The sequence below is a fragment of the Salmo salar genome, chromosome 17, assembly GCF_965601325.2.
Source record: "Salmo salar chromosome 17, fSalSal1, whole genome shotgun sequence".
NCBI lineage: Eukaryota > Metazoa > Chordata > Actinopteri > Salmoniformes > Salmonidae > Salmo > Salmo salar.
In genome coordinates, this window is record NC_138307.1 from 20721001 (window position 1) to 20748325 (window position 27325).

General features: G+C 51.4%; 1 protein-coding gene across 1 annotated transcript in view; it reads left to right on the top strand.

The window, feature by feature from the left end:
* Positions 1-27325, top strand: part of LOC106575672 (BCL-6 corepressor) — a 59539-nt gene that overhangs the window by 13791 nt on the left and 18423 nt on the right. The window contains 9 exon segments of the mRNA XM_045699210.2: positions 1420-1502; positions 2770-6312; positions 8089-8145; positions 8765-8951; positions 11012-11416; positions 12479-12781; positions 16806-17245; positions 20442-20573; positions 20576-20722. Of these exon segments, the coding sequence (XP_045555166.2) occupies positions 1500-1502; positions 2770-6312; positions 8089-8145; positions 8765-8951; positions 11012-11416; positions 12479-12781; positions 16806-17245; positions 20442-20573; positions 20576-20722 (5217 nt within the window). The 5' untranslated portion in view covers positions 1420-1499.

The window sequence follows — 27325 nt, forward strand, 5'->3', positions numbered from 1 at the left end:
GTTTCTTCCTCCTCTCTCTCTCTCGGTTTCTTCCTCCTCTCTCTCTCGGTTTCTTCCTCCTCTCTCTCTCTCGGTTTCTTCCTCCTCTCTCTCTCTCGGTTTCTTCCTCCTCTCTCTCTCGGTTTCTTCCTCCTCTCTCTCTCGGTTTCTTCCTCCTCTCTCTCTCGGTTTCTTCCTCCTCTCTCTCGGTTTCTTCCTCCTCTCTCTCTCGGTTTCTTCCTCCTCTCTCTTCCTCCTCTCTCTCTCGGTTTCTTCCTCCTCTCTCTCTCGGTTTCTTCCTCCTCTCTCTCTCGGTTTCTTCCTCCTCTCTCTCTCGGTTTCTTCCTCCTCTCTCTCTCGGTTTCTTCCTCCTCTCTCTCTCGGTTTCTTCTTCCTCTCTCTCTCTCGGTTTCTTCCTCCTCTCTCTCGGTTTCTTCCTAGGTTCCTGCCTTTCTAGTGAGTTTTTCCGAGCCACTGCGCTTCTGTATAGCTTGGTCTTTTTTGGGTTTTAGGCTGGGTTTCTTTTTTTGTTCTAAGATTTTATTTCCTTAACAATACACATACAAACATCAACAACAACCCACCTGTCCAGACCCACTAGCCCCCCCCCCCCCCCCCCCCATCTCCAGCACCCGCATCACTCTCCGCCACATGGCCTGAAACTGCACCATTTTGTTTCTCTCCATAACACACACGTTCAATATTTAAATAATAAATCAGTAGATTTTAGCATTGTGTTAATGATGGAGGAATGATTGATTTACAAATTTTTAGTATATATTGTTTTAAGATGAGGGATGAGAAGAGATTCCTCGACCCATTGGGTGTTTCACTACGACCCCATATGACAGGTCTTGAAATATGCAGAGAGACGGATTAAAAGTACGTTTAATTTTGTTATACTTCGGACAGCCACATTTCTAGCTCCGTCATCAACCTCCAGACCTCATAGCGTCCCAGAAAGCATGGATTACTGAGTCATCATTAGAGCTGTTTTACACTGAAGACATGACTGCCGTTCTGCTGTAGAATTAGTGAATTTTGTTTCTTGTATAATACATTCTATACATTAGTTTATACTGGATTAAGCGTACATTTTTGTTAACTAATTTAGTTAGTTATGCTCCAACTTTCCCTCCATCTTGTGCCAACATCAATTATTTGTAGTCTTAGTTCCGATAGTTGTGTATTTTTTTTCTAAGAGGACCCCTGACCAGTTCACCCGACGTGCTACCTTGTCACCTGCTGTTTTGACTCAGTCTAGGTTCCTGCCTTTCTAAGCAGTTTTTCCCAGCCACTGCTTTTCTGCATTGCTTGCTGTTTGGGTTTGTAGGCTGGGTTTCTGTATAAGCACTTTGTGACATCTGCTGATGTAAAAAGGGCTTTATAAATTTGATTGATTGATGGTAACACACATTTGTTCTGTCTTTGTCTTGACAGGATTGTACCAGTGAGGGATGGTGGGAGGCAGACTACCCATGTGGACCTAACCATCCAGGAACCACCACATCACACAAAGCATGGTAAGCTACGATATAAAGCCCTCTCTGTAATGTATGGCAGACCTGGAAGAGCCCTCCACAAGGGCTTTGGTTTTCATTTGGATGTAGGATTACTGTGGTGTAGATACTCCTCCACTGGGCTGCCTGGTATCATTTCTAAATGGGTCCTGCAGATGATCCAATAGGAGATGAATCAAACAGCCGCCCCCTTATCGTACCGTGGGCAGGCAGGAAACTCAATTAATCCACTTCCTGGCATCAGTACTCTACTCTGTCATGGACTCGCTCTGTGGCAGGCAGACCCGGGTCCAAATAGTATTTTGCTATCTCTCAAATACTTTGAGTGTTTGATTGAGCCTGCCTTGCAGTACGAGTTGGGTGAAAATGTGCACTTTTGGGACGATTCCATTGGTGCCATTGCGCCAGGCAGGCTCAATCAAGTGCAGCTGAAGTATTTGAATAAAAACAAATACTGTTTGAACCCAGGTATGGTTTGGTCTGTGGGAGTAGAACAGAGGGCTGGTCTACTGTAGCGATACATCAGCAATCCAGGTAGACATGAATCCCCCTGCTAGTGATGATGGATCAGACTGATACATGTCGTTTGCCTGGCTGCCTCAAAGGCTTCTCTTCCCCTGTTAGGAATCAGCTGCAGCTAGCGCTTCCCTCTTACAAGAGCCAGATAGAGCAAGGATTCATCCCAAATGGCACCCTATTCCCTATATAGTGCACTACTTTTGACCAGAGTAGTGCTCTAAATAGGGAATAAGGTGCCATTTGCAAAGCACGGCTCCATATTCTGCTGCTTGTGTGGCGCTCTCCAATGACCTTGACTTTCCCTTGTTGTAGAGTGGGTCCGGAGACGTGTTCTTAAGTGTTGTGGTTACAGTATGGAGACAGGGCATTTTAAAATGGAGCTCTCTGTTAAATGAATCCCCACATGCTTGATTAATGGAGATGTATTACTAATGTTCTCCTAATGGAAATTCTACAAAATATACCTAGTGGTCTCTTGATTTGTGTTAACTATTTAAGAGGGTCTTACTACAGCTTTAAAAGTTGATAGTGGATCTGTTTTTATTGAGGGGAAATTCTACTTATTATATTTCCAAAAGAGAGTTAATTCACTTTAATATTCTCTAATGTAATATCACAAGAGCTTGTCTAATAGGATTCCACAGTATACTGAGAAACCATAAATGTGTATAAATGAGAATATCATCCCTTTAGTGCTATAAGGCTCAGAGTCTCATCCCTCTCCTTGGCGTTGTGTGTTGTCTTGTTGCAGGTGGATGCGAGTGCTGCTTGCAGAATGAACCCGCTAGCTGCCCTGGGCATGGACCGTAGCAGCCTGATGAGGGAGAGCCTCCGCGTCCACGGAGGGATGGTCTACCCGGGCATCCGCACCCTGTCCGCCTCCGAAAAAGCCAGGGAGGGGGTCTCCTCCTTGCCTCTGGGCTACGACCTTGTCTACAAACCCGAAGGGTTGACCTTGGACGGCAGGAAGCCTGGTAACGGTTACGTGGGTCTGTATAAGAGCTCTCCCCCCGGGTTGCAGAGGCCTGGTGGAGGAGGGGAGGGGCTGGGGATGGAGCGGCGTGTGGGGCCTGGAGATAAACCCTCTGAGCTGGGCCTCAACAGCAGCAACGGCTTCCTGCGACTGCCCTGGGCAGTAAACCCGTACGCTGACCCCGGACTGTACCCCTTCCTGGACTCCTCCAAATACGCAGCCCTCAACATGTACAAGGCCTCGTTCCTGTCCCAGCCCTCACCCTACCTGCCCCAGCACCTGGCCTACCAGTCCCTGTGTGGAGGGGCGGGGGGTAGCGCTGCTGGGGCAGAGCGCCTCTTCTACATGCCCCCGTACCCCCCGGCCCCCATCTCCTCCCCCCTGGCCCCTCCTATGAGGATCCCCATGGCCACGGTGGTCCCCAACACCCTCTCCCCGATGCAGGGCCTGGGGCCCCGGATCCACCACGAGTCCTCCCCCTACGGGTCCCAGCTTCACCAGCAGCACCAGGCCCACCAGCAGTCCCAACCCCATCACCAGTCACATAGTGACAGGCAGCCCCAGTCCCAACCAAATCACCAGTCACATAGTGACAAGCAGCCCCAGTCCCAACCCCATCACCAGTCACATAGTGACAGGCAACCCCAGTCCCAACTAAATCACCAGTCACATAGTGACAGGCAGCCCCAACCCCATCACCAATCACACAGTGACAGGCAGCCCCAGTCCCAACCCCATCACCAGTCACATAGTAGAGACAGGCAGTGCCAGTCCCAACGCCAGTCCCATAGTGACAGGCAGCACAACAACAGCAGCAGTAGTAAGCCCAGCCGGACTTCCTCTAGTAAGAGCTCTGGCAGCAGCAGCATTCACAACAGTAGCAGTATTACCAGTAGTAGCAGTAGTAGTGCTGGGACTGGCATTAGCAGCAGCCTACCAGTGGACTCCACCCAAGCACTTATAATGCAGTCCCCCCGCACAGCCCCCCACCCTCCCCAGACCTCAGTCCCTCCCCCCTCTCCTCTCATAGACAACAGCACTTTGGACATCCAGAAGTCACTGTTCAGAAGCCCCCCCTGCTCCACCACCACCACCACCTCTTCCTCCCCGTCGGTGTCCCATCCTTTCTACATGAGCAGCATGGCCTCTGAGCACCGCTCCCCGGTGCGGTCCGGCAGCAACACCCACAAAGCCAAACCCAAAGAGCAGGGCAGCAGCTCAGAGCACAGGAATGTGGAGAGGAATGGGGAAAGGAAGCGGAGCCAGTCCCCTTTAAAGACTTTGTCCTCTGATAGACCAGCAGTACTACAGGCTCCTGCCAAAGACCCTGCGGACAAGCCTCTGGATCTGTCAGCCAAAATCCTGGAGCTGGAAGGCTCCCCCAACGGATTCCCCCCAAAACTAGAGGCCTTGGCTAAGCTGGGCTACTCGCCCGCGGCTCGATACGGCTTACCCCCCAGCCGGGAGCTCCTCAAAGAAACCCTCTCCCCGTCAGGGGCTTCCTCCAAAACTCCTGAGAGGCCTGAGATCATTAGCACTTTACGCTCCTCCTGGGTGGTGCCCAGCCCGACCCCGGTCCACGACAGCTCCAGCTCAGACGCCAACCACAACAAAGAGCGAAGCTCTTCCTGTCCCAGGATAGGTGAGGTCGATGGGGCTGTCGTCCCCAGCCATGCCCCAGCTGTGGTAGCTCCTTCTGGGAGTCGATCGTCCTCTGCCTCCCCCTCTCCCAAGGTCAATGGTGATTGGCCAAGATCCTCCCCTAACTACTCGGAGACAGCCCCTTCTTCCAACAGAGTGGGCAGCCATCCCTCTTCTGGGAAGCCATTGAAACCCCTCAAGAAACCAGAGGCTCAGGAGATGCCCTTCAAACCTCAGCAGCCACTCCACTTAGACAACAGCCATCCGTCCGGCCACCCCCCCAGCCACCTCTACCTCCCCCAGAGTGACGGCTATCTGCCCCCTAGCCTAGCCTACGCTAACAGATACCTGCCCTACTCGGTCCAGGAGAGCATGTCCCTGCCCCACATGCCCATGCCAGGCAAAGGCCCAGTGTACCCCCACCCTGTTCTGCTGGGCAGCAGCAGCCTGTACCCACCCCGCCTGCCCCCCAAGCACGGCCTCCCGTACGGCATCCCCCCCAGCCACGGGGACTACCTGACCTTCCATGACTCCCAGGAGATGGTCCACCCCCTCATGTCCTCCCCCCACACAGGCCTGGACCTCAAGACCAGCGAGCGGCTGCAGGAGCTCAGGTCCAGGCCCAAGGAGAAGGTTTGGCAGCACCACGAGGACTCTGCCCCGGCCTACAAGAGCCAGACCCAGGCCCCAGACACTAAACACACCCGCAGGGGGGACAGAGAGACCGACAGGTCCACAGGCCTGGGCTCAAAGAGCTTCAACCACAAGCCTCTGACGGGAGCTAGAGAGGAGATGGTCTGTATCGACTTAATCCAAGACGATGGGGACAGCGACTCTCCCCTGACCAAAGCTGTCTCTCCATGTGCTAAGAGAGGAGACCCCTCCAAACCTGTGGGTAGTGGGAGTATCGGGAGAAACGAGGGGAGAGAGGCAGAGCTCCAGCACATGCTCCGTACCGGCCAGGCTGTTGAACTCAGGCCAGGCCAGGCCCACAGGCAGGCAGAGCAGCAGCAACGCAGCCAGCTGTGGCTGGGCTTCCACCCTTCCTCCCTCCGTCCCTCTCCTCCCTCCCTCTCCCCCTGCCCTTTCCCCAGATGTGAGGAGGACAGCCCCAGCCCTGCAGGGAGCAGCCCCATCTCTGACCTGCCAGAGGAGCAGACCCTTCGCTGCGCAAGGACTTCTGGAGACCGCACCTCTTGGGACCGTAGAGACCAATCTTTAGAGGGCTTTAAGAGCAGGGACTGTACTTTTGAGGACCCCACCTCTGTGGACCGTAGTTCTGGGGACCGCAGTTCCTGGGACCATACACGTGAGGACTGTACTTTTAAGGACCGCAGCTCTTGGGACCGTACACGTGTGGATCGTACATGTAGGGACCGCTCTTGCGAGGACCGCACCTCCGCAGACCATTCTCCCAGGGAACGCACCTTGCACGAATCTGGGTTTAGGAATGAAAGGACCATGGACCACTACTTGGACCTGGACAAGGACATGCACACGGACACAGAGTCCCACGAGGGTGAGGAGTACGACGACCAAGGCTGCCCCAGGGCCAGGAGATCCAGCCTGGCCAAGCGCATCGCTAACTCCTCTGGCTACGTTGGTGACCGCATCAAGTGTGTCACCACCGAGCTGTACGCCGACTCCAGCAAGCTGAGCAGAGAGCAGCGGGCACTGCAGGTAATCTCCCAGAACACATACATACCTAACCCTTTTAAAGTCTTTAAAAACATCCTCAATAGTCATTTCCTGGTTCCTACAGCGAGGCAGTATGTGTTGGCTTTTGTTCCAACCCAGGAATAACACACCTGATTTGAAAATCAAGATTTGGGATTAGATGTGGATTTCGTGATGACTTTCATCTGGTGTTTTAGCAGTTTGGACCACAAGGGAGGAAGACTGATAGGATGGGTCTTTCTAAGATTTCAGCCAGTCAGGTTTCACTGGGCAAAACTAAAGGAGACGGTGGTCTATAGAGAACAGTGGAGTTGGAAGTACGAAGCTCTCTGCTCTGTATAAGCCGCCCTGCCAAGCCCCGTCTCCACAAGCTCCAGTATAATTACTGTTGGCCGTTGCCTTGCCTCCCCTCTGTCTCCCTCCCTCCCTCACCCCCGCCCACGCTATGAGCCCGTGGAGCTGCCCTCCACTGCGGTGGTGTTTTAGTTCGCAGAGAGAGCGAGTGAACACAACACGCTGTGTGTGTGTGTGTGTTCCCGCGCTGCTCAGCCAGGCAGAAGCTAAGCTGCTGGCTGTGTGTGTGTGCCTCTGAGCGTGTGTGTGCCATGGCGGCCTGTCGGGCTCTTAAAGCCCCGGGCTATTGTTAACCTGCAGGTGAGGCCTGGGGTTGGGGGGATAGATGGTAGTGAAGGAGGGGAGGGATAGAGGTAGAGCAGCCAGCCCCCTCCCTTCTCCCAGTCCCCAAAAGGCTCCTCTGTCCTCAAATTATACTCTGTTAACCTCCCCTCCCCCTCTCCCCCATCCTCCTCCTAGCTCTGTTGGCTGAGCGCTGGGGTGCAGAGACAGCCTGGCTCTCTCAGCTCTGCTCTAGTGGAATCCTGGCCAATTCCCAGTCCTTCTCCGACGGTGGAGATTAGCGCCCGCTAGCAGCCCAGCCTCCGCAAAACAGACTCAACAAAGCCCTGCAACTAGAGCGGCTCTCGCCCCAACCCCATCCCTATTCCCCAGCCTCAGCCCTATTCCCCAGCCTCAGCCCTATTCCCCAGCCTCAGCCCTATTCCCCAGCCTCAGCCCTATTCCCCAGCCTCAGCCCTATTCCCCAGCCTCAGCCCTATTCCCCAGCCTCAGCCCTATTCCCCAGCCTCAGCCTCTGCCTCTGCTGCCTGGTCATTGATTTACCACTGAATTAATGGTTCCTATATGGGAGCCCAACAGGGAGGTTTCTGTGATGCCCAAGATTGTGTGCTCCAGTGTTCATGTCTTTCTAGATTGGCATTTGGCTGGCAGAAACCCTGTTGTATTGAATATGATCTATAGGCTATTATAAATTGGGTGGTTTGAGCCCTGAATGCTGATTGGCTGACAGACGTATACCACGGGTATGGCAAAACATGTATTTTTACTGCTCTAATTATGTTGGTAACCAGTTTATAATAGCAATAAGGCACCTCGGGGGTTTGTGGTATATGGCCAATATACCACGGCTAAGGGCTGTGTCCAGGCACTCCTCGTTGCGTCGTGCATTAGAACTGCCCTTAGCCGTGGTATATTGACCATGTACCACACCAACTTGGGCCTTATTGCTTAATTCACACTTCTGTTTACCTTGCTACTCTGACTTGTTTATTAAATCAATTCATATGCATAACTGTGTGATGTTAATAGGATGGGTTTTAATATCAATGAATGTCAGTTGTTTTCTATATCACTGAAATGACAGTTGTATGACTGAAATGACTGGCCAAAAATATTGAGCACCCGTTTAATTCAATTACTTAGATGGAAGGCTTAACACAAGAGGACAGTAAATTAAGTCAACCTGCTGCTTACTGTGAGGTCAGTTCATTTACACTTCTTATTCCAAAATTTGACAAATTATTATTTTCATTTTGGTTTTTGCGGTTTCAGGAGCGTAGTAGAAGAATCAGGCTTTTCTGTCGTTGTTTTTGTGTGTTTCTGTTAAAGACAGCCAGTCAGGAGTAAAAATCGACAAGGGGCATGGAGAACTGTTACCAGACCATAACTGTTTTATTGATGTCAATGTTGTTAGCTGTTGTTGAGGTGACCTCACTGTAAAGCATGAACGGCTACAGAGAGAGTCAACAGAGTCTAAAATGGCTTCCTTTCCTTGCCCCCTCTCCTTCCTCAATCTGCACTGATCTGATCTCACAACAAGTTGACAGGTGACGGTTAAGGCTACATAACAAACAGCAGTCCAGAGGCTGGCGTTCACCCTGTCAGCTCTTGCATCCACATCAGTGCAAATGACGGAAAGGAGACGATAACTAAAGGGAGGAAATAAGGGAAGGAGGAAGGAAGTCACTTTGGCCTTTGGGGACGCAGACCCTTAGTAGAGGAGCAAGGAAAGAGGCCTCGTGCGGAGAGAGAAAAAGAGAGCAGCGCAGGGTCGGTCTCATGACTGTGTGTGTGTGTGTGTGTGTGTGTGTGTCTGTAGCGTGCTATGCTGCGCTTCTCTGAGCTGGAACTGAAGGAGAAGGAGGGAGGAGGGGCGGCGGTGGACTTGGCAGACAGCCAGCGCGAGCGGAGAGAGGGGGATGGAGGAGAGGACAGGGCGCGCTGCCAAGGCCCAGCCAGAACGGGGCCAGGGGCCACAGCCCTCACAGACGAGGCTGAGAAGGACGGTAAGAGGAACCCGGAGCGCTCCACACACACACACACACACACACACACACACACACACACACACACACACACACACACACACACACACCACACACACACACACACACACACACACACACACACACAGACTCCTACCTACCTCAAAGAGCTGCTGCGTACTTCCTCCCTGCCTAGGGACAGCCCCAGAGCTGTAACACGGTGCAGCAGCTCGTAACCAGCGGATACGGGGCGGTAAACACATCCGCCCGACCTGCCCAGCCTCCCCCTCTCTCTCCCTTCCTCATGAGGGCTGACGGAGGGGTTTTTCTCTCTCTATTGTAACAAAACAGCCTTCATATTTAACCCTTCCCTATCCTTCCTCCATAACGGAGCTGCTTTGCATATGAAGCCACACCATTAGAATGCGTGGGAGAGGAATGTATATATTAGGGGAAGATATTTCAACATGCTGTGTGTTATAGCTGTTATGGCATAGTGCACGGCATATAGCTGTTATGGCACAGTGCACGGCATATAGCTGTTATGGCACAGTGCACGGCATATAGCTGTTATGGCATAGTGCACGGCATATAGCTGTTATGGCATAGTGCACGGCATATAGCTGTTATGGCATAGTGCACGGCATATAGCTGTTATGGCATAGTGCACGGCATATAGCTGTTATGGCCTAGTGCACGGCATATAGCTGTTATGGCATAGTGCACGGCATATAGCTGTTATGGCATAGTGCACGGCATATAGCTGTTATGGCATAGTGCACGGCATATAGCTGTTATGGCATAGTGCACGGCATATAGCTGTTATGGCATAGTGCACGGCATATAGCTGTTATGGCATAGTGCACGGCATATAGCTGTTATGGCATAGTGCACGGCATATAGCTGTTATGGCATAGTGCACGGCATATAGCTGTTATGGCATAGTGCACGGCATATAGCTGTTATGGCATAGTGCACGGCATATAGCTGTTATGGCATAGTGCACGGCACGGGTGAACTAGCTTCCTCTCTGGATGTTTTGGAAACCAGTGGACATCGCACGCAGTGGCACGCGTTGCCATGGTGACCCCCCCTTTGGTGGCGTGTTGCCATGGCGCAGACGCTGTCGTTATGGGGTGCGCGCCGTGCCAAGCGGAGTGGCGTGAGTCATATAATGCTGTTTGCCAGATGGAGAGATATTTGGGGCGCTGGCAGGACAGGACCTGGGGGGATGGGTGTGTGTCCCAGAGCAGGGCGGGGTATTCCTGTCTGGGCCAGTACAAGGGCAAGCCCTGTGAGGCAGCACAGCATGTAGCCAGGGCCTGGGGTACAGCCAGAGAAAGAGAGAGAGAGAGAAAGCGAGTGGAAAGATAGAAGGGGAAAAAGGAAAGAGAGCGGGCGATAGAGAGAGCAGACACCCCCACCAGCTGCCTTTGATCCAAGCGGCTGCTTTAGACTGCCTAGAGACATTCTCAAGGAGCCTTTTACAGCCCGGACATGAAGAGGAGGGAGGGAGGGAGGGCTGGAAAAGTGAGAGAGGACAGAGGGAAAGAGAGAGGGCAGAGAGACGGGGAGCGAGAGAGAGCTGGAAGCAGCAGTGGGTGGGAATAGGGGGTAGAGCTGGAAGCCAGCCCGAGCTGATGTTTGAAGCTAATTTGAGCCCAGGGAGTCGGAAAGACCCAGTCGCTCGCTCTTTCTCTCTCTCTCGCTGCCTCTCTCGCTGCCTCTCTCGCTGCCTCTCTCGCTGCCTCTCTCGCTGCCTCTCTCGCTGCCTATGTGTGTGGGAAGAGCATGGTGGGCCTCGGCCAAACATAGTGTTGGCTGTTTGTGTGGGGAGTATTTTCTACCTCGTCTTGAGCCTGGACCAGCAGTCATCATTTTAAACTGATTTAGTTTGATGAGAGTGCTGTGGTTTCTCCAGTGCTGCTCAGTGTATTTGATTATCCCCCTTCTGTGTGTGTGTGTGTGTGTGTGTGTGTGTGTGTGTGTGTGTGTGTGTGTGTGTGTGTGTGTGTGTGTGTGTGTGTGTGTGTGTGTGTGTGTGTGTGTGTGTGTGTGTGTGTGTGTGTGCGTGCGTGCAGGTGTGCAGCCGACGTGCCCCAACAACAGAGTGCCTGTTCTCCAGCGATGCCCACACACCGAGGGCCTCCCACCCAGAGAGAGGGAGCAGGCTGGCCCCGACCTGGAGGAGAGGAAGAGGGGGATGATGATGGAGAAAGAGGAGAGGGTGTGTATGCTCCCACAGGAGCGGTCTGCCAGCCTGCCCACGGCCCCAGTGGAAAGGCTGGCCCAGAAGGATGCCAACCCTGGCATCATGCCAGCCTCCATGCCCACCGCGGTACCTGGCAGGAAACACGCGTATGCCCTGGAACCGTGCCAGCCACTCCAGGCCGACAGCCAGGGGAAAGAGCGGGAGGAAAATGAGAGAGAAGAGGAGATGGAGGAGACGATGGATGTTCCAGCCAAAAGAGCCAGGCTAACAAACGGTAAGGGCCCTCGGCATGGATCTATTTACCTCTCCTTTATTCTTCCCTTCCTCTTTCTCTCCCTCCTTCCCCATCCCTCGCTCAGTGACAAGAGAATCCCCCCATCCTGTCTGTCATCACTCTCTCCCCTGCCTGTATTCATCTGCTTTCATGTTGCTGGGCTCTCTCTCTCGTTCTCTCTCTCTCTCGTTCTCTCTCTCTCGTTCTCTCTCTCTCTCGTTCTCTCTCTCTCTCGTTCTCTCTCTCTCGTTCTCTCTCTCTCGTTCTCTCTCTCTCGTTCTCTCTCTCTCTCGTTCTCTCTCTCTCTCGTTCTCTCTCTCTCTCGTTCTCTCTCTCTCGTTCTCTCTCTCTCGTTCTCTCTCTCTGTCGTTCTCTTTTGTGGTGGTGTCTTTCTCAGTCTTTTCATGTAGTGTGATTTGTGTTCAGTTGCCTACACGAAACCAAACACACACACACACACACACACACACACACACACACACAGCTGTGATTCGTCAAGGGGCTCTGCGGTGTCGTGCTTCACAAACACACCAGTTTGGTTTCAACCCAAAATAACCTTCTGAGCATCGCTACTTTATTTACAACTCTGTGGAAATGCTCCCATTTGTTGTTAACAGGGTGTTGGAGGTGAGCTCTTTCAAAACAGCACAGCTTTTCAGTTAAAAACAAATGTTTAACTTCTTTTATTAGCTGAGCTTCCAATGCAACTATATTCATTAGATTCAAGCGCATTTTGTTACAATTCGTGCCTCTTTATATGGAAATTCTATCGGCGTACAAGGATCAACTGGATTTTTCCACCCAAATGTAATTTGAGAAAGATGTGTTTTCATGTGTTTTCCATTCATTATTAGATGATTTCTATTTTAAAGTGTTGGTGGTGGATTTGGGGAGAGATGGAGAACGTTTCCAGTGTACCATTACACAGCCTCAATGGTGTCTTTACTCTTTCATCTCCAGTAGGTTGTTGCTCTGACTGAACTTCATACATCATCTAACCCACACTGACTTGGTTTCCCAAATGTTGATTTAACCCCTGGTGGTCCATCTCCGTCTCCCCAGGCCCCACTGAGCCCGTCCCAGAGGAGCTAAAGAACCTCAAGGTGTGTATCGAGCTGACCGGCCTCCGACTCAGCAAGCCCCGCCTCGCCCAGGAGCTCAGCCAATGGCAGGCCGCCACCCAGAGGTCGACAGAGGTCAATGGAAGCATCGCCATGACGACGACCCTGCCCAACGGGTGCCCCGATGTTGGCGGCACAGACAGGAAGGTTGCCTCACAGGAAGACCGGAGCCTGAAACGCAGGTCAGAGGTCAACGGCCACGCCTGGTGCAACGAAACGTTTGGTCACGGCGACAGCGAGCGAGGTACGTTAAATAAAGTTGATAAAAATAGCTTATTTTGGGTCTTCTAGAGTTTGGGTTTTTCGTATAATAATAATCGTTCCAACCATCCTTTCTGGCAGATGTTGACAAGCGTTTTCAGTTGAGTCACTGAGGCAATGGGCTGTGTGGATGTGGAATGCATGATAATCATGTTCTTTACAACCGTCCATAAAGAACAATAACCCCACCTTTATTGACTCAACATCAGTAAAAGCCACTCCAGCGCTGTAGTGTTGAGTCACTCACTGCATTCAGCACCATGAATGTATTTCACTGCATTTCACTGTGCATTTCACTGCACCTATTTTATTAGTAAAACATTTTGGGGACGAGCTTTGCTCCCAATTTCCACCTTTTTCACTGTAGTCTACGGGCGTGTTGCCTTGGCTATACGACCTTGAAGATTGGCCTGTAGCCAGCTAGCTAGCGTAGCCTACATGTTGTATGTTCCCTTTGGGGTTACAGAGAGAACAGAGCTCAGGGAAGTGGGCTGAGCAGTGAACGTGAAACACGAGGTGTTGGTGTGGAAACGAAGGCAGTAGGCAGCCGTTTTGGGGATATGTTAGTGGTTGTCTGGGTGACAGACAGCTTGTACCTCTCTCCTCTCTAGATTTCTGTCTGTCTTGCTCTCTCTCACACAACGTTCTCTCTCTCTCCCACTACCTCTCTCTGGCTCTTAAACGATATCGCCGTGGCAACTCGTGCCTGGGCATAATGAGGCGTGAGATTCCACCGTTAATAACACTTGTAGTTCAACCAGCAGTTCTCTCTCTCTCTCTCTGCTTTTTTCTGGCTTTTTTCTCTCTTTCTCTCTCTCTCCGCCAGCAAATGTATTTTTTTCCCCTCTGTCTCTCACTTTCTCATCTCAGCGTCTCTGATATTTCTGCTAGTCACCTGTTCATTCCCTCTCTCCTCTCTCTCTCTCCTCTCTCTCTCCTCTCTCCTCTATCTCTCTCTCTCTCCTCTCGCTCTCCTCTCTCTCCTCTCTCCTCTCTCTCTCTCCTTGATATCGTATCCTTCTTCCTTGTCTTCAGTAAAGAGTCTAACTGTGTGAGTACTCACAGCTCCTCTGACGTATGGAACATGCAGAGGTGTGTGTCAGTCAAACTGCTCTTCTCTGAATCACTTCTCGGCCATGTTGCATTCTAATGGTTGTTTAACGAACCTACAAGCAAACACACACACACACACACACACACACACACACTCAACGTTCCACAAATAGATATCCACTTTGCACCAGACACACACACACTCCTTCGCATTCCCTGTACTACACACACCCCTCAGTCAGACACACACACACACATCCTCTTTGTAAGTGACTAGACACTACACATATACCCCCCACCCTTTCCATTAGTCTCGTTTGTCAGGGTGTTTAGAGGTGTGTTCAACGCCCCTCCACGTTGTCCCAGGGTTTGTCAGGGTGTTTAGAGGTGTGTTCAAGGCCCCTCCACGTTGTCCCAGGGTTTGTCAGGGTGTTTAGAGGTGTGTTCAAGGCCCCTCCACATTGTCCCAGGGTTTGTCAGGGTGTTTAGAGGTGTGTTCAAGGCCCCTCCACGTTGTCCCAGGGTTTGTCAGGGTGTTTAGAGGTGTGTTCAAGGCCCCTCCACGTTGTCCCAGGGTTTGTCAGGGCGTTTAGAGGTGTGTTCAAGGCCCCTCCACGTTGTCCCAGGGTTTGTTAGGGCGTTTAGAGGTGTGTTCAAGGCCCCTCCACGTTGTCCCAGGGTTTGTCAGGGCGTTTAGAGGTGTGTTCAAGGCCCCTCCACGTTGTCCCAGGGTTTGTCAGGGCGTTTAGAGGTGTGTTCAACGCCCCTCCACGTTGTCCCAGGGTTTGTCAGGGCGTTTAGAGGTGTGTTCAAGGCCCCTCCACGTTGTCCCAGGGTTTGTTAGGGCGTTTAGAGGTGTGTTCAAGGCCCCTCCATGTTGTCCCAGGGTTTGTTAGGGCGTTTAGAGGTGTGTTCAAGGCCCCTCCATGTTGTCCCAGGGTTTGTCAGGGCGTTTAGAGGTGTGTTCAAGGCCCCTCCATGTTGTCCCAGGGTTTGTCAGGGCGTTTAGAGGTGTGTTCAACGCTCCTCCATGTTGTCCCAGGGTTTGTCAGGGCGTTTAGAGGTGTGTTCAAGGCCCCTCCATGTTGTCCCAGGGTTTGTCAGGGCGTTTAGAGGTGTGTTCAACACTCCTCCATGTTGTCCCAGGGTTTGTTAGGGCGTTTAGAGGTGTGTTCAGCGCCCCTCCACGTTGTCCCAGGGTTTGTCAGGGCGTTTAGAGGTGTGTTCAAGGCCCCTCCACGTTGTCCCAGGGTTTGTCAGGGCGTTTAGAGGTGTGTTCAAGGCCCCTCCACGTTGTCCCAGGGTTTGTCAGGGCGTTTAGAGGTGTGTTCAAGGCCCCTCCACGTTGTCCCAGGGTTTGTCAGGGTGCGTTGACTAATTTGAAGATGTGCAGCTGCACCCCAGGCAGATAAGAGCCCTGTTAAACCTTGAGTGGTGTGAAAGGGGTTGAATAGGATGAGGGGTGACATGATGTTTAAAGTGGGTCCTCTAAGCCCTGGAGGAAACACAACAGTACAGGGTATTAATTACACCTTATTGGAGAAGGGAAGCGGTTTACACACCACACATGCTTTAGTGCGCTACACCTCTCTGGGGACTGTTCCCTGTGCTGGGGGGGGGGGGGGGGGGGGGGGGGGGGCGTCAGAGGTAGCTAGGGGACACACTCGAGTGTGTGTTTGTTCTCTGCAGATAGGAATTGTTTGGTGGTAAGCAGAACATGTGCCTATTGTTGTCATGGTACCCAGTCTGTCCATAGAGTTCTTGAGACACGCACACAATATAGAACATGTCTTCCACCATTAGCCCCTCCTCCATTTAGCCCCTCCTCCATTTAGCCCCTCCTCCATTCACTAGGAAAGAGCTGTGGTGTGTGACCAGGTAAGTGTGAGAACGAGTGCGTGTGTGTGGTGGATTGGCCTCTCCCCTCTGGATATCCTCAGAGGAGGAGGAGGAGGGGAGGAGGAAGGCCATTTTCAGCGAGCCTCCCGCCCAGCACGATAAATCATTTACCAGATGGACGAATTAAACCTCCCCACTGGCTCTCTGAAACCGCCTCTCTTTCTCTTCACCACGTGGTGTGTGTGTGTGTGTGTGTGTGTGTGTGTGTGTGTGTGTGTGTGTGTGTGTGTGTGTGTGTGTGTGTGTGTGTGGGTGTGTGTGTGTGTGGGTGGGTGGGTGGGTGTGTGTTGCAGCTGCACCCAGGGTCTGTCATTTCGTATGTTTCATGCTGCTGTTGGTGCACGCAATGGAAAACAGCTGATACACACCCTCCTCTCGCTTCCCCCCCACTCCCTCGTGTTTTCTCTCGCTCTCTCCTGCACTCTCTCTCGCTCTTTGTTCTGCTCGTTCTCCCTCCCCCGCTCGCTCGCTCGCTCGCTCTCTCTCTCGCGCTCTCTCTCTCGCGCGCTCTTTGTCTCGCAGGCTAGCTGCCCTTTTGCAATCACTCTCCATCTCTTGCCCACCCGATCTCTCTCACCTCTCTCTGTTTTCCCTCTCTTTTTCCCTCTGTCATATTTCATATATCCCTCCTGTATCCCATAACCCCCTCTAGATCCCCAGATACCACGGACGTCTTCGTGAGAACGTCACTCTAGCATTCAGCCCCAGCCCTCTCTGTCCCATCACATTCCCTAACGAGACCTTGGAGGAAAGTCGACGTACATGCTTGTTTTGTTTTCATCCTAGAAAAAAGAGACACTTGGGAAAGAACAGAGACTTTTTTTCTGGTGTTGGCTGTTGCACATGGCCTTGAAACAAACAATAGTCCATTCTATCTTTATCAGGTCCACCAGGTGTGTTGGTGCTGGGCTGGAACAAAAGCCTCCACTCCCAGTAGTGCCAGGGGATAAGTAGTATTTGTAGTGTAATTTAGCTGGTTGTATTTGCTCTGTGGGAGATGGTTCTGTTTTCCGGGACTTGATCAGCTAACCTCTCCCATCCCTCCCTCTGTCTAGTGGTGCTGCCGTCTGTTCCTCTGACCCCAGCGCATCGGGACCGCCTCTCCTGGACCCCGTCCAACACCCCTGTCAGAAGACCACCCCTCCAGACCAACACCCCTGCCCTCACCCCCTTTCACTCCCTGGCCCCTGCACACCCCCACATCACCCTCACCCCCAGCCCTCCACGGCTGTCAGACAAGAGACAGAGGCTAAAAGAACACCGCAGGACCAGTGCTCTGGGACTGGGACCCCCCCACCCCGGCCCTCACCCCGACCATGACCCCAACCCAACGGGGGACCTGGTGACCCCCAGACTCCGTCGGCACGGCGACCAGGACAAGCCCAAGGGCAAGCGGCAGTGCAAGACTAAACACACCAGCCAGAGGGAGAGGGAGAGGGAGAGGCTGGGACTGGGGCTGGGGAATGAAGAACTGAGGGAAGAGAGGGAGAATAAGGTGAGTGGAACACACACACTCCTTTTCACGCTTTTGTGCACACACTCTTGCGGAAACATTCTCTCTCTTAGTTTTTTTGTCATCCTCTCTCCCAGTGTGTGAGAGATCGAGTCCTCTGTTCCACTGTGTGTTCCCATTGGCTGAACCCCCCTGGGCAGAGCTCTTTAAATATGCTTCAAATCACAACCATGTTGATTATTACAATTATGGGGCTTATTGGAGCTCACTGGGAAAGCTCAGAGGGAGGTGTGCTTGGGGTCACCGCGAGTGTGTGTGTGTATGTGTGTCGCTGCTGTGACCTCCCCCTGCTCTGAACACAATCCACCCCAGACTGGAAGAGGAGGAGGGATGGAAGGAGTGAGGGAGTGAGGAAGGGAAAGAGGGTGGAGGGTGAGTGTGCTCTAGAGGTCTGGACTGTGACGGAAGCACATTCTCCACAAAACACAGCAACCCCAGGGAGCAGGAATGGGCCTCGGCTTGTGTGTCATGTCTGTGAGAGCCTTGTCTCTGGCTATGTAGATCACATCACAATACTGAGTATACTGCAGGAGTTGTGCTGTGTGAGTTGTGTGTGTGTGTGTGATGGCGTGTCTGTCCGTCCAGCCCTGAGGAATTACCCAGCGTAGCAGCTGTCAGCACGGCACCTGCAAAATCACACCACGCACACACACACACACACACACACACACACAGCCCTCCTCCCCGAGCCTCTCTGCTCCCTTTCCTCTCTTTCTCCTCCTTCCTCCTTCCGCCTGCTGCGGTATTCACACACACACACAGATCTCTCCGGGACAGACGCGGTGGCTGTATCCTGTTTGCCGTTCGCTGGCTGCTGCCGTCGCTGACAGACGTGTCCAAACACACACACAATGTGCAGATCTGTATCATGAACGCATCGTCACGTCTTTCATGTTACTTTCCTTTTAGAAGCGTCACATTCATTTAACGTGTCTTCAGAATGTGTCAAATCAGAATGCGGAGCCTAAATATGGAGGCGTTTTCAGATCCCTTTTAAAATATAGCATTTTATAATCTCATACATGGATGTGATATTTACATAAAACATTGTCACACTCAGGGTAACAATCTAGATGTAGCAACCATCAACTATTGATGCTAACTGGATAACCAACCATCAACTATTGATACTAACTGGATAACCAACCATCAACTATTGATGCTAACTGGATAACCAACCATCAACTATTGATGCTAACTGGATAACCGACCATCAACTATTGATGCTAACTGGATAACCAACCATCAACTATTGATGCTAACTGGATAACCGACCATCAACTATTGATGCTAACTGGATAACCGACCATCAACTATTGATACTAACTGGATAACCGACCATCAACTATTGATACTAACTGGATAACCGACCATCAACTATTGATGCTAACTGGATAACCGACCATCAACTATTGATGCTAACTGGATAACCGACCATCAACTATTGATGCTAACTGGATAACCGACCACCAACTATTGATACTAACTGGATAACCGACCACCAACTATTGATACTAACTGGATAACCGACCATCAACTATTGATGCTAACTGGATAACCGACCATCAACTATTGATGCTAACTGGATAACCAACCATCAACTATTGATACTAACTGGATAACCAACCATCAATTATTGATGCTAACTGGATAACCAACCATCAATTATTGATGCTAACTGGATAACCGACCATCAATTATTGATGCTAACTGGATAACCGACCATCAACTATTGATACTAACTGGATAACCGACCATCAACTATTGATGCTAACTGGATAACCGACCATCAACTATTGATGCTAACTGGATAACCGACCATCAACTATTGATACTAACTGGATAACCGACCATCAACTATTGATACTAACTGGATAACCGACCATCAACTATTGATACTAACTGGATAACCGACCATCAACTATTGATGCTAACTGGATAACCGACCATCAACTATTGATGCTAACTGGATAACCGACCATCAACTATTGATGCTAACTGGATAACCGACCATCAACTATTGATGCTAACTGGATAACCGACCATCAACTATTGATGCTAACTGGATAACCGACCATCAACTATTGATGCTAACTGGATAACCGACCATCAACTATTGATGCTAACTGGATAACCGACCATCAACTATTGATGCTAACTGGATAACCGACCATCAACTATTGATGCTAACTGGATAACCGACCATCAACTATTGATGCTAACTGGATAACCAACCAGAAATGTGTGTTGCACTAATGGCTGTCTTTGCCTAATTTATAACAGTGTTACAAAGGCAGCCTCTGAGAAAATCAGCTTTTTGTTAGGAGCTTTACATTTTGGAGTAACAATTGGGTGCGCGTGTGTTTCCTGGGGAATTTCTGGCGGTGGGCAGTCAAGTCACGCTCTCACTCCCCCCCCCCCCCCCCCCCCATCTCTCTCTGACAAGCCAGTGCTCATGGTTATAAATGACTTTGCGAGGCCAGGGCCCCTGGAGAAGAGCTGACATTTATTAGCCCCGCCACCGCGCAGCTACCGTGTGTGTGTGTGTGTGTGTGTGTGTGTGTGTGTGTGTGTGTGTGTGTGTGTGTGTGTGTGTGGGGGGGGGGGGGGGGGGGGGGCCGCAGTGCACACACAACCTGTGGTCGGGAATAATTAGCACTTCACCCTAGACTAGACCAGCGACCCTAATCTCCATAGAGGGAGAGAAAAAAGGAGGGAGAGAGAAGAAGAAAAGGAAGTGGAGGACAGCATAAAGGATAACCTCCGCAGAGAGGGTGAGGACTGAGAGAGGGAGGGATGGAGGAGAGCAGCTCAGACTGTAAAAATAGAGGGACAGTGCTCTGATAACCTCAGTATCGTGTTCCTCTTTCAAACTCTTTCTCTCCTCTCCTCTCTCTGTTCTGTTGTTCCCCCACTCCACGGCCATGTGTCAGGTGTGTCAGTATGGGACGAGCTTGTTGGGCAGCGTCTTGTCGACACACACACACACACACACACACACACACACACACACACACACACACACACACACACACACACACATACATACATATACACACACACACAGGAAAGAGGATAGCGTTATCTCAGTATGTGTGTGTGGAAGATTTCTATGGAAGATCTGTCATGCAGACTCTTAATATGTTCTCCCTCTCTCTCCCTCCCCCATCACACACAGCAGGTCAAGGAAAAGCACTGCAGCGAGAAGCGGAGGAGGTCTTCATCCCTGTCGGATTACTCCCACTCCTCCCCCCGCCCCCCCCTCTCACCCTGCCCCCCCAGCTCAGCCCTCTGCCCAGCCCTACAGAGACCCAGGACATCACGCCAACCCCCTCCAACCCCCCGGTGCCCACCTCTACCCCTGCCAGCCGACCCATGCCTCCCGAGGCCCGCAGGCTCATCGTCAACAAGAACGCAGGAGAGACCCTGCTGCAGAGGGCTTCCCGCCTAGGATACGAGGTAAGATGATTTGATAACATATGTGGAAGGGCTGTGTGGGGTGCTAGTGTGTTGGTGTGAAGGGCTGTGTGGGGTGCTAGTGTGTTGATGTGAAGGGCTGTGTGGGGTGCTAGTGTGTTGGTGTGAAGGGCTGTGTGGGGTGCTAGTGTGTTGGTGTGAAGGGCTGTGTGGGGTGCTAGTGTGTTGATGTGAAGGGCTGTGTGGGGTGCTAGTGTGTTGGTGTGAAGGGCTGTGTGGGGTGCTAGTGTGTTGATGTGAAGGGCTGTGTGGGGTGCTAGTGTGTTGGTTTGAAGGGCTGTACTGGGTGCTAGTGTGTTGGTTTGAAGGGCTGTACTGGGTGCTAGTGTGTTGATGTGAAGGGCTGTGTGGGGTGCTAGTGTGTTGATGTGAAGGGCTGTGTGGGGTGCTAGTGTGTTGGTGTGAAGGGCTGTGTGGGGTGCTAGTGTGTTGATGTGAAGGGCTGTGTGGGGTGCTAGTGTGTTGGTGTGAAGGGCTGTGTGGGGTGCTAGTGTGTTGGTGTGAAGGGCTGTGTGGGGTGCTAGTGTGTTGGTGTGAAGGGCTGTGTGGGGTGCTAGTGTGTTGATGTGAAGGGCTGTACTGGGTGCTAGTGTGTTGGTTTGAAGGGCTGTACTGGGTGCTAGTGTGTTGGTTTGAAGGGCTGTGTGGGGTGCTAGTGTGTTGATGTGAAGGCCTGTACTGGGTGCTAGTGTGTTGGTTTGAAGGGCTGTACTGGGTGCTAGTGTGTTGGTTTGAAGGGCTGTACTGGGTGCTAGTGTGTTGATGTGAAGGGCTGAACTGGGTGCTAGTGTGTTGATGTGAAGGGCTGTGTGGGGTGCTAGTGTGTTGGTTTGAAGGGCTGTACTGGGTGCTAGTGTGTTGGTTTGAAGGGCTGTACTGGGTGCTAGTGTGTTGATGTGAAGGGCTGGGTGGGGTGCTAGTGTGTTGATGTGAAGGGCTGTGTGGGGTGCTAGTGTGTTGATGTGAAGGGCTGTGTGGGGGTGCTAGTGTGTTGATGTGAAGGGCTGTGTGGGGTGCTAGTGTGTTGATGTGAAGGGCTGTGTGGGGTGCTAGTGTGTTGATGTGAAGGGCTGTGTGGGGTGCTAGTGTGTTGATGTGAAGGGCTGTGTGGGGTGCTAGTGTGTTGTGTGAAGGGCTGTGTGGGGTGCTAGTGTGTTGATGTGAAGGGCTGTGTGGGGTGCTAGTGTGTTGGTTTGAAGGGCTGTACTGGGTGCTAGTGTGTTGGTTTGAAGGCTGTACTGGGTGCTAGTGTGTTGATGTGAAGGGCTGGGTGGGGTGCTAGTGTGTTGATGTGAAGGGCTGTGTGGGGTGCTAGTGTGTTGATGTGAAGGGCTGTGTGGGGTGCTAGTGTGTTGATGTGAAGGGCTGTGTGGGGTGCTAGTGTGTTGATGTGAAGGGCTGTGTGGGGTGCTAGTGTGTTGATGTGAAGGGCTGTGTGGGGTGCTAGTGTGTTGATGTGAAGGGCTGTGTGGGGTGCTAGTGTGTTGGTGTGAAGGGCTGTGTGGGGTGCTAGTGTGTTGGTGTGAAGGGCTGTGTGGGGGTGCTAGTGTGTTGGTGTGAAGGGCTGTGTGGGGTGCTAGTGTGTTGATGTGAAGGGCTGTACTGGGTGCTAGTGTGTTGGTTTGAAGGGCTGTACTGGGTGCTAGTGTGTTGGTTTGAAGGGCTGTGTGGGGTGCTAGTGTGTTGATGTGAAGGCCTGTACTGGGTGCTAGTGTGTTGGTTTGAAGGGCTGTACTGGGTGCTAGTGTGTTGGTTTGAAGGGCTGTACTGGGTGCTAGTGTGTTGATGTGAAGGGCTGAACTGGGTGCTAGTGTGTTGATGTGAAGGGCTGTACTGGGTGCTAGTGTGTTGGTGTGAAGGGCTGTACTGGGTGCTAGTGTGTTGGTTTGAAGGGCTGTACTGGGTGCTAGTGTGTTGATGTGAAGGGCTGTACTGGGTGCTAGTGTGTTGATGTGAAGGGCTGTACTGGGTGCTAGTGTGTTGGTTTGAAGGGCTGTACTGGGTGCTAGTGTGTTGATGTGAAGGGCTGTACTGGGTGCTAGTGTGTTGATGTGAAGGGCTGTACTGGGTGCTAGTGTGTTGATGTGAAGGGCTGAACTGGGTGCTAGTGTGTTGATGTGAAGGGCTGAACTGGGTGCTAGTGTGTTGATGTGAAGGGCTGAACTGGGTGCTAGTGTGTTGGTTTGTTCTTCTGTCTCTCTCTCCCTGGGTTGTTGTCGTTCATTCTCTCCATCTCGTTCAGTTTGTCTGCTAGTTCTCTCTCCCTGTCGTCCCTCCCTCCCTCCCTTCACATTCCCATCTCTTTACTTGTCTAGGAGACGAGAGGCCATGTGAGAGCCCTCCACCAGGCACAGAGCTCAGAGCAGTCGCCTCGCTAGCATACACACTGCCCTCTCTCTCTCTCTCTCTCTCTTTCTCACTCTCACTCTCACACACACTGTGCTCTCCCACATACACTCACCCCGCTCTCTCACACACACAGACTTGCTGGAGTATGGCTCTGCTCTCTTCTCTCTCCAAATCTCCAGTAGCTCTTAATTCCTACCACATCCAACCCAGTTTCCCAAAACGAAAAAAAAAACACAACTTGGATAAAAATTCCATTTCTCCCTTTTCCTGGTCTAAACCCTGGGAATATTAGGAACATTGGGATTAAGGCCGTCCATGACTAATTTGTCCCCCCAGATTAATGAGCCTGTGGATTAGTTCCAGCAGGGCTGCCTGAAAGGACTGGCACCGCTCGCAGGAAACCAACCATTAATGCTGTTTGGAACGCATGACTCGTCCTCTCCCTCCCTTCCTCCTCCCTTCATCCCGTCTTCTTACTCTCCAATGCAAAACATTGTAGATTTAAAGAAGACTGCAGTAGAAAGACAACCTTTTGAGACGCGGGGAGATGAAATGAGCTGGGGGTAGAGAGGGTCTCAAATTGAATGTGGTTTTTACCTGAGGTGGACAGCAGGACAGATAGTTGGTGTTGGAGGGAATTGGTAGTGTGTTCTATGAAATGGGAAGATAAAACGGTTTGGAGGTGGGAGAAATGGTTTCCCTCTAGATCAAAGGTAGGGTTGGTTTTAGTAGACCAGCGTCTGTGGCCAGGGTTTTGAGTGTGTGTGTGTGTACTCTCCGTAGTGTGTGTACTGGAGGCAGTGAGGCATGCGCTCCAGACGGAGCTCTTTGATTTATACGAGAGGAGAGGAGGAGGAGGAGGAGGGCAGATTTAATCCTGTAGCGTCCACTCTCCTCCTCCCTTCCCTTGTTCTTCTTCTCCTCCGCTAGCCCTGTCCGCCCGTGAGCCCTCTCTCCCTCCCTCGTTCCCCGCTCGGCACCGCTAGACATGGCTGCTGTGTTTGAGCGTAAACCCAACGGCATCTTGTTTTTCTAGCCTTCAAGGTTTTTCTCTCTCTCTCTCTCTCTCTCTCTCTCTCTCTCTCTCTCTCTCTCTCTCTCTCTCTCTCTCTCTCTCTCTCTCTCTCTCTCCTCTCTCTCTCTCTCTCTCTCTCTCTCTCTCTCTCTCTCTCTCTCTCTCTCTCTCTCTCTCTCTCTCTCTCTCTCTCCTTCGCTCTCTCCTTCGCTCTCTCCCTCCCTCCTTCAGCGGGCCCCCGACAGGAAGCTTTTCTAACTGCCTGCGTGTGATAAGCCACAAGCAGCTCCCTGGGGCCGCCCGCACTCTCTCTCTCACGCACGCAGCACGGCACAGCGCAGCAGACAGTGAGCACTGTAGAGAATGCAAGAGAGAGAGGAAGACTGTGAAATACGACAGGGCTGCGAGGCCGGGCCTTTCAACGCGCCGCTCCCTTCCTCTCCTCCCTCACTTCCTCTCCTCCCCCTCCACTCCACACGCTGGGCTTGCCGCCTGCCCGCCTTCTTTCGTTTCACAGCCCCTCCAAAACAAATCCCAGTCAGTGTGCAAAACTGGGAGGCTCCGTTGGATCGATCTCTCCCGCAATCTTCACACTTGTATCACTTAACCTTAGGATTGCCTTTAATTACACACACTCACAGCGCACACACTCACTCACTCACAGCGCACTCACTCACTCACACCTCACGCATGCAAATTCACACTCGGATTGTGGAATATCACTCCGGCAGCTGTACAGAATCTCAATTCCCGGTTGGAGAGTGTGTGTGATGTATATATCTACAGTGAGTCTTGTGTATTTGCGTGTGGTTTTGGAGTGCAGTGTTTGTGAGTGGAATGAGAATCTGTGGTGAGGCATGGCGTTGGTTTGTGCTTCTTACTGTGGTTGTTATCTGCTTGAATGGTTGACGTTGGTCAGGCAGCCATTTCCATAGTCTCTCTGATCACAGCATCTATTCATTATTAGAACTGGGAGAGAGCAGCTATCATTTCACCACTAATAATATTTCGATTTTATTCAGCTGTTTGGCTTTGTCTTATTTATTCAGATGAATTGGGTGTATTTGTTAAATAGGGAATATTTAGATCATTTGTGACTTTGTTTGCCGTTAAAATAAGCGATAGGATCCACCATGTTGCTTTCTTCTGTCATGTATGTGAGGTCAATGTTCATGGACGGAAGGAGGTGAGGGAAGGAGGTGAGGGAAGGGTAGAAAGTGCATAGTACTGAGACTGGTCCACCTGTCTTTGTGTTGTCACTCTCTTGTCACCGACCAGCTAGCAGCGCCATACAAACACACACACACTCGACACAGTGTGTCTCCACTCAACACACACACACACTCGACACAGTGTGTCTCCACTCAACACACACACACACTCGACACAGTGTGTCTCCACTCAACACACACACGCACTCGACACAGTGTGTCTCCACTCAACACACACACACACTCGACACAGTGTGTCTCCACTCAACACACACACACACTCGACACTGTGTCTCCACTCAACACACACACACACTCGACACAGTGTGTCTCCACTCAACACACACACACACTCGACACAGTGTGTCTCCACTCAACCACACACGCACTCGACACAGTGTGTCTCCACTCAACACACACACACACTCGACACAGTGTGTCTCTACTCAACACACACACACACTCGACACAGTGTGTCTCTACTCAACACACACACACACTCGACACTGTGTCTCCACTCAACACACACACACAGCCCTGCCGGCTGTCGCTCTTCCATTTTACATTTTAGTCGTTTAGCAAACGCTTATCCAGAGTGACTTACATGCATTTAATATAATATTTTAGTATTTTAATTTTACTGGTCCTCCATGGGAATAGAACCCACACGGGGACCAGCCAAAAGCCCTTTGACATGCATATACACAAACACTCACTTCCTGCATATTTCAGAATCCTTTAGTCTTTGCGATGCGTGTCGCAACACGAGTAGTCTCTCTCTCTCTCTCTCTCTCTCTCTCTCTCTCTCTCTCTTCACAATCCTGCCGTGCCGAGGATGCCAATGGGATATGTTAATGAGTCTGGGTTGAAAATGAGTCAAGGCTTTGTCCTGTACCTGCCAAAACTAATAACACACACACACACACACACACACACACACACACACACACCGGGATGGGCACACCTAATTGTACTCATTTGCATGCTTACGTGTCCAAAGTAACTGATTGTCCTGACACATGCTATCCATAAAAAACACTGTAGGGTTTACTTCCTCAAGAGTTCACACGAATGACTTTTAAAAACACACGTGCTGCACATTCAATACAGACACTCATAAAGGCTAACAAACACCTATAGCTCTGCCCTCTAAAAATGCATGCTCACGCCATCTCTTTCACCTGCTCGCTCTCACTCACTCACACACACACAGGCCCTGATGTGAGAGTGCTGTAGGGTGTTATCTCAGCTTGTATCCTCCTCTCTTGTCTGTCTGCCAGACCTCAGAGACACAGCCGTTCAGACACATCCCCAGTCCGTGCACGCACACACACACACGCACACGCACGCACACACACCCTCTCCATATCCCCAGGCCCCCCACTGCTCTCTCGACGCCCCCCCCCCTCCCAACACTCCCCCTTCAACGCTGTACTCCCACTCACTGGCTGAATGAGTACAAGAAAAAAGCCTGAGAAACGAGAGGGAGAAAGGAGAGATCACGCCCGCTCAATTAAAAGCTCCACTTAGTGTGCCCCGGCCTTTTCACGCTCCTCTCTCCCCCTCTTTTTTTCCCGCTTCTCCCTGCTCCTCTGTTCTTTTCTCTCCATCGTAATACACTGTGTGGTCTCCTAGTCTTTGTCTGCTGGTGAATGCAGGGTAAAATTAGAACCAGCATCAGAGAGAGCTCTAAACCACGCTGTTGTTTTTCACTTCCTGATTATCTAAACGGCACCGGCCTAGATGACGCTTAGGACACTGTGAAAAATGGACAGTATGCCTGTGTAACGTGTGTGTATGTCCGAGTGTGCGTGTGTGTCCCAGTCTGTCAAGTGTTAGTAGATGAGAAACAAGGCTTCAGCATTCTCAAGGTTGGAATCTCGCTCTCGCTCTAACCTCCATATGCATTTAAATTCTAACACTTCTTTGTGAGACTTGTCTATCATACCGTAGGAGTGGGTTTGTGAGGGAGTTAGGTAGGTAGTGTGTGGTTGTGTTCTCTAGGTGATA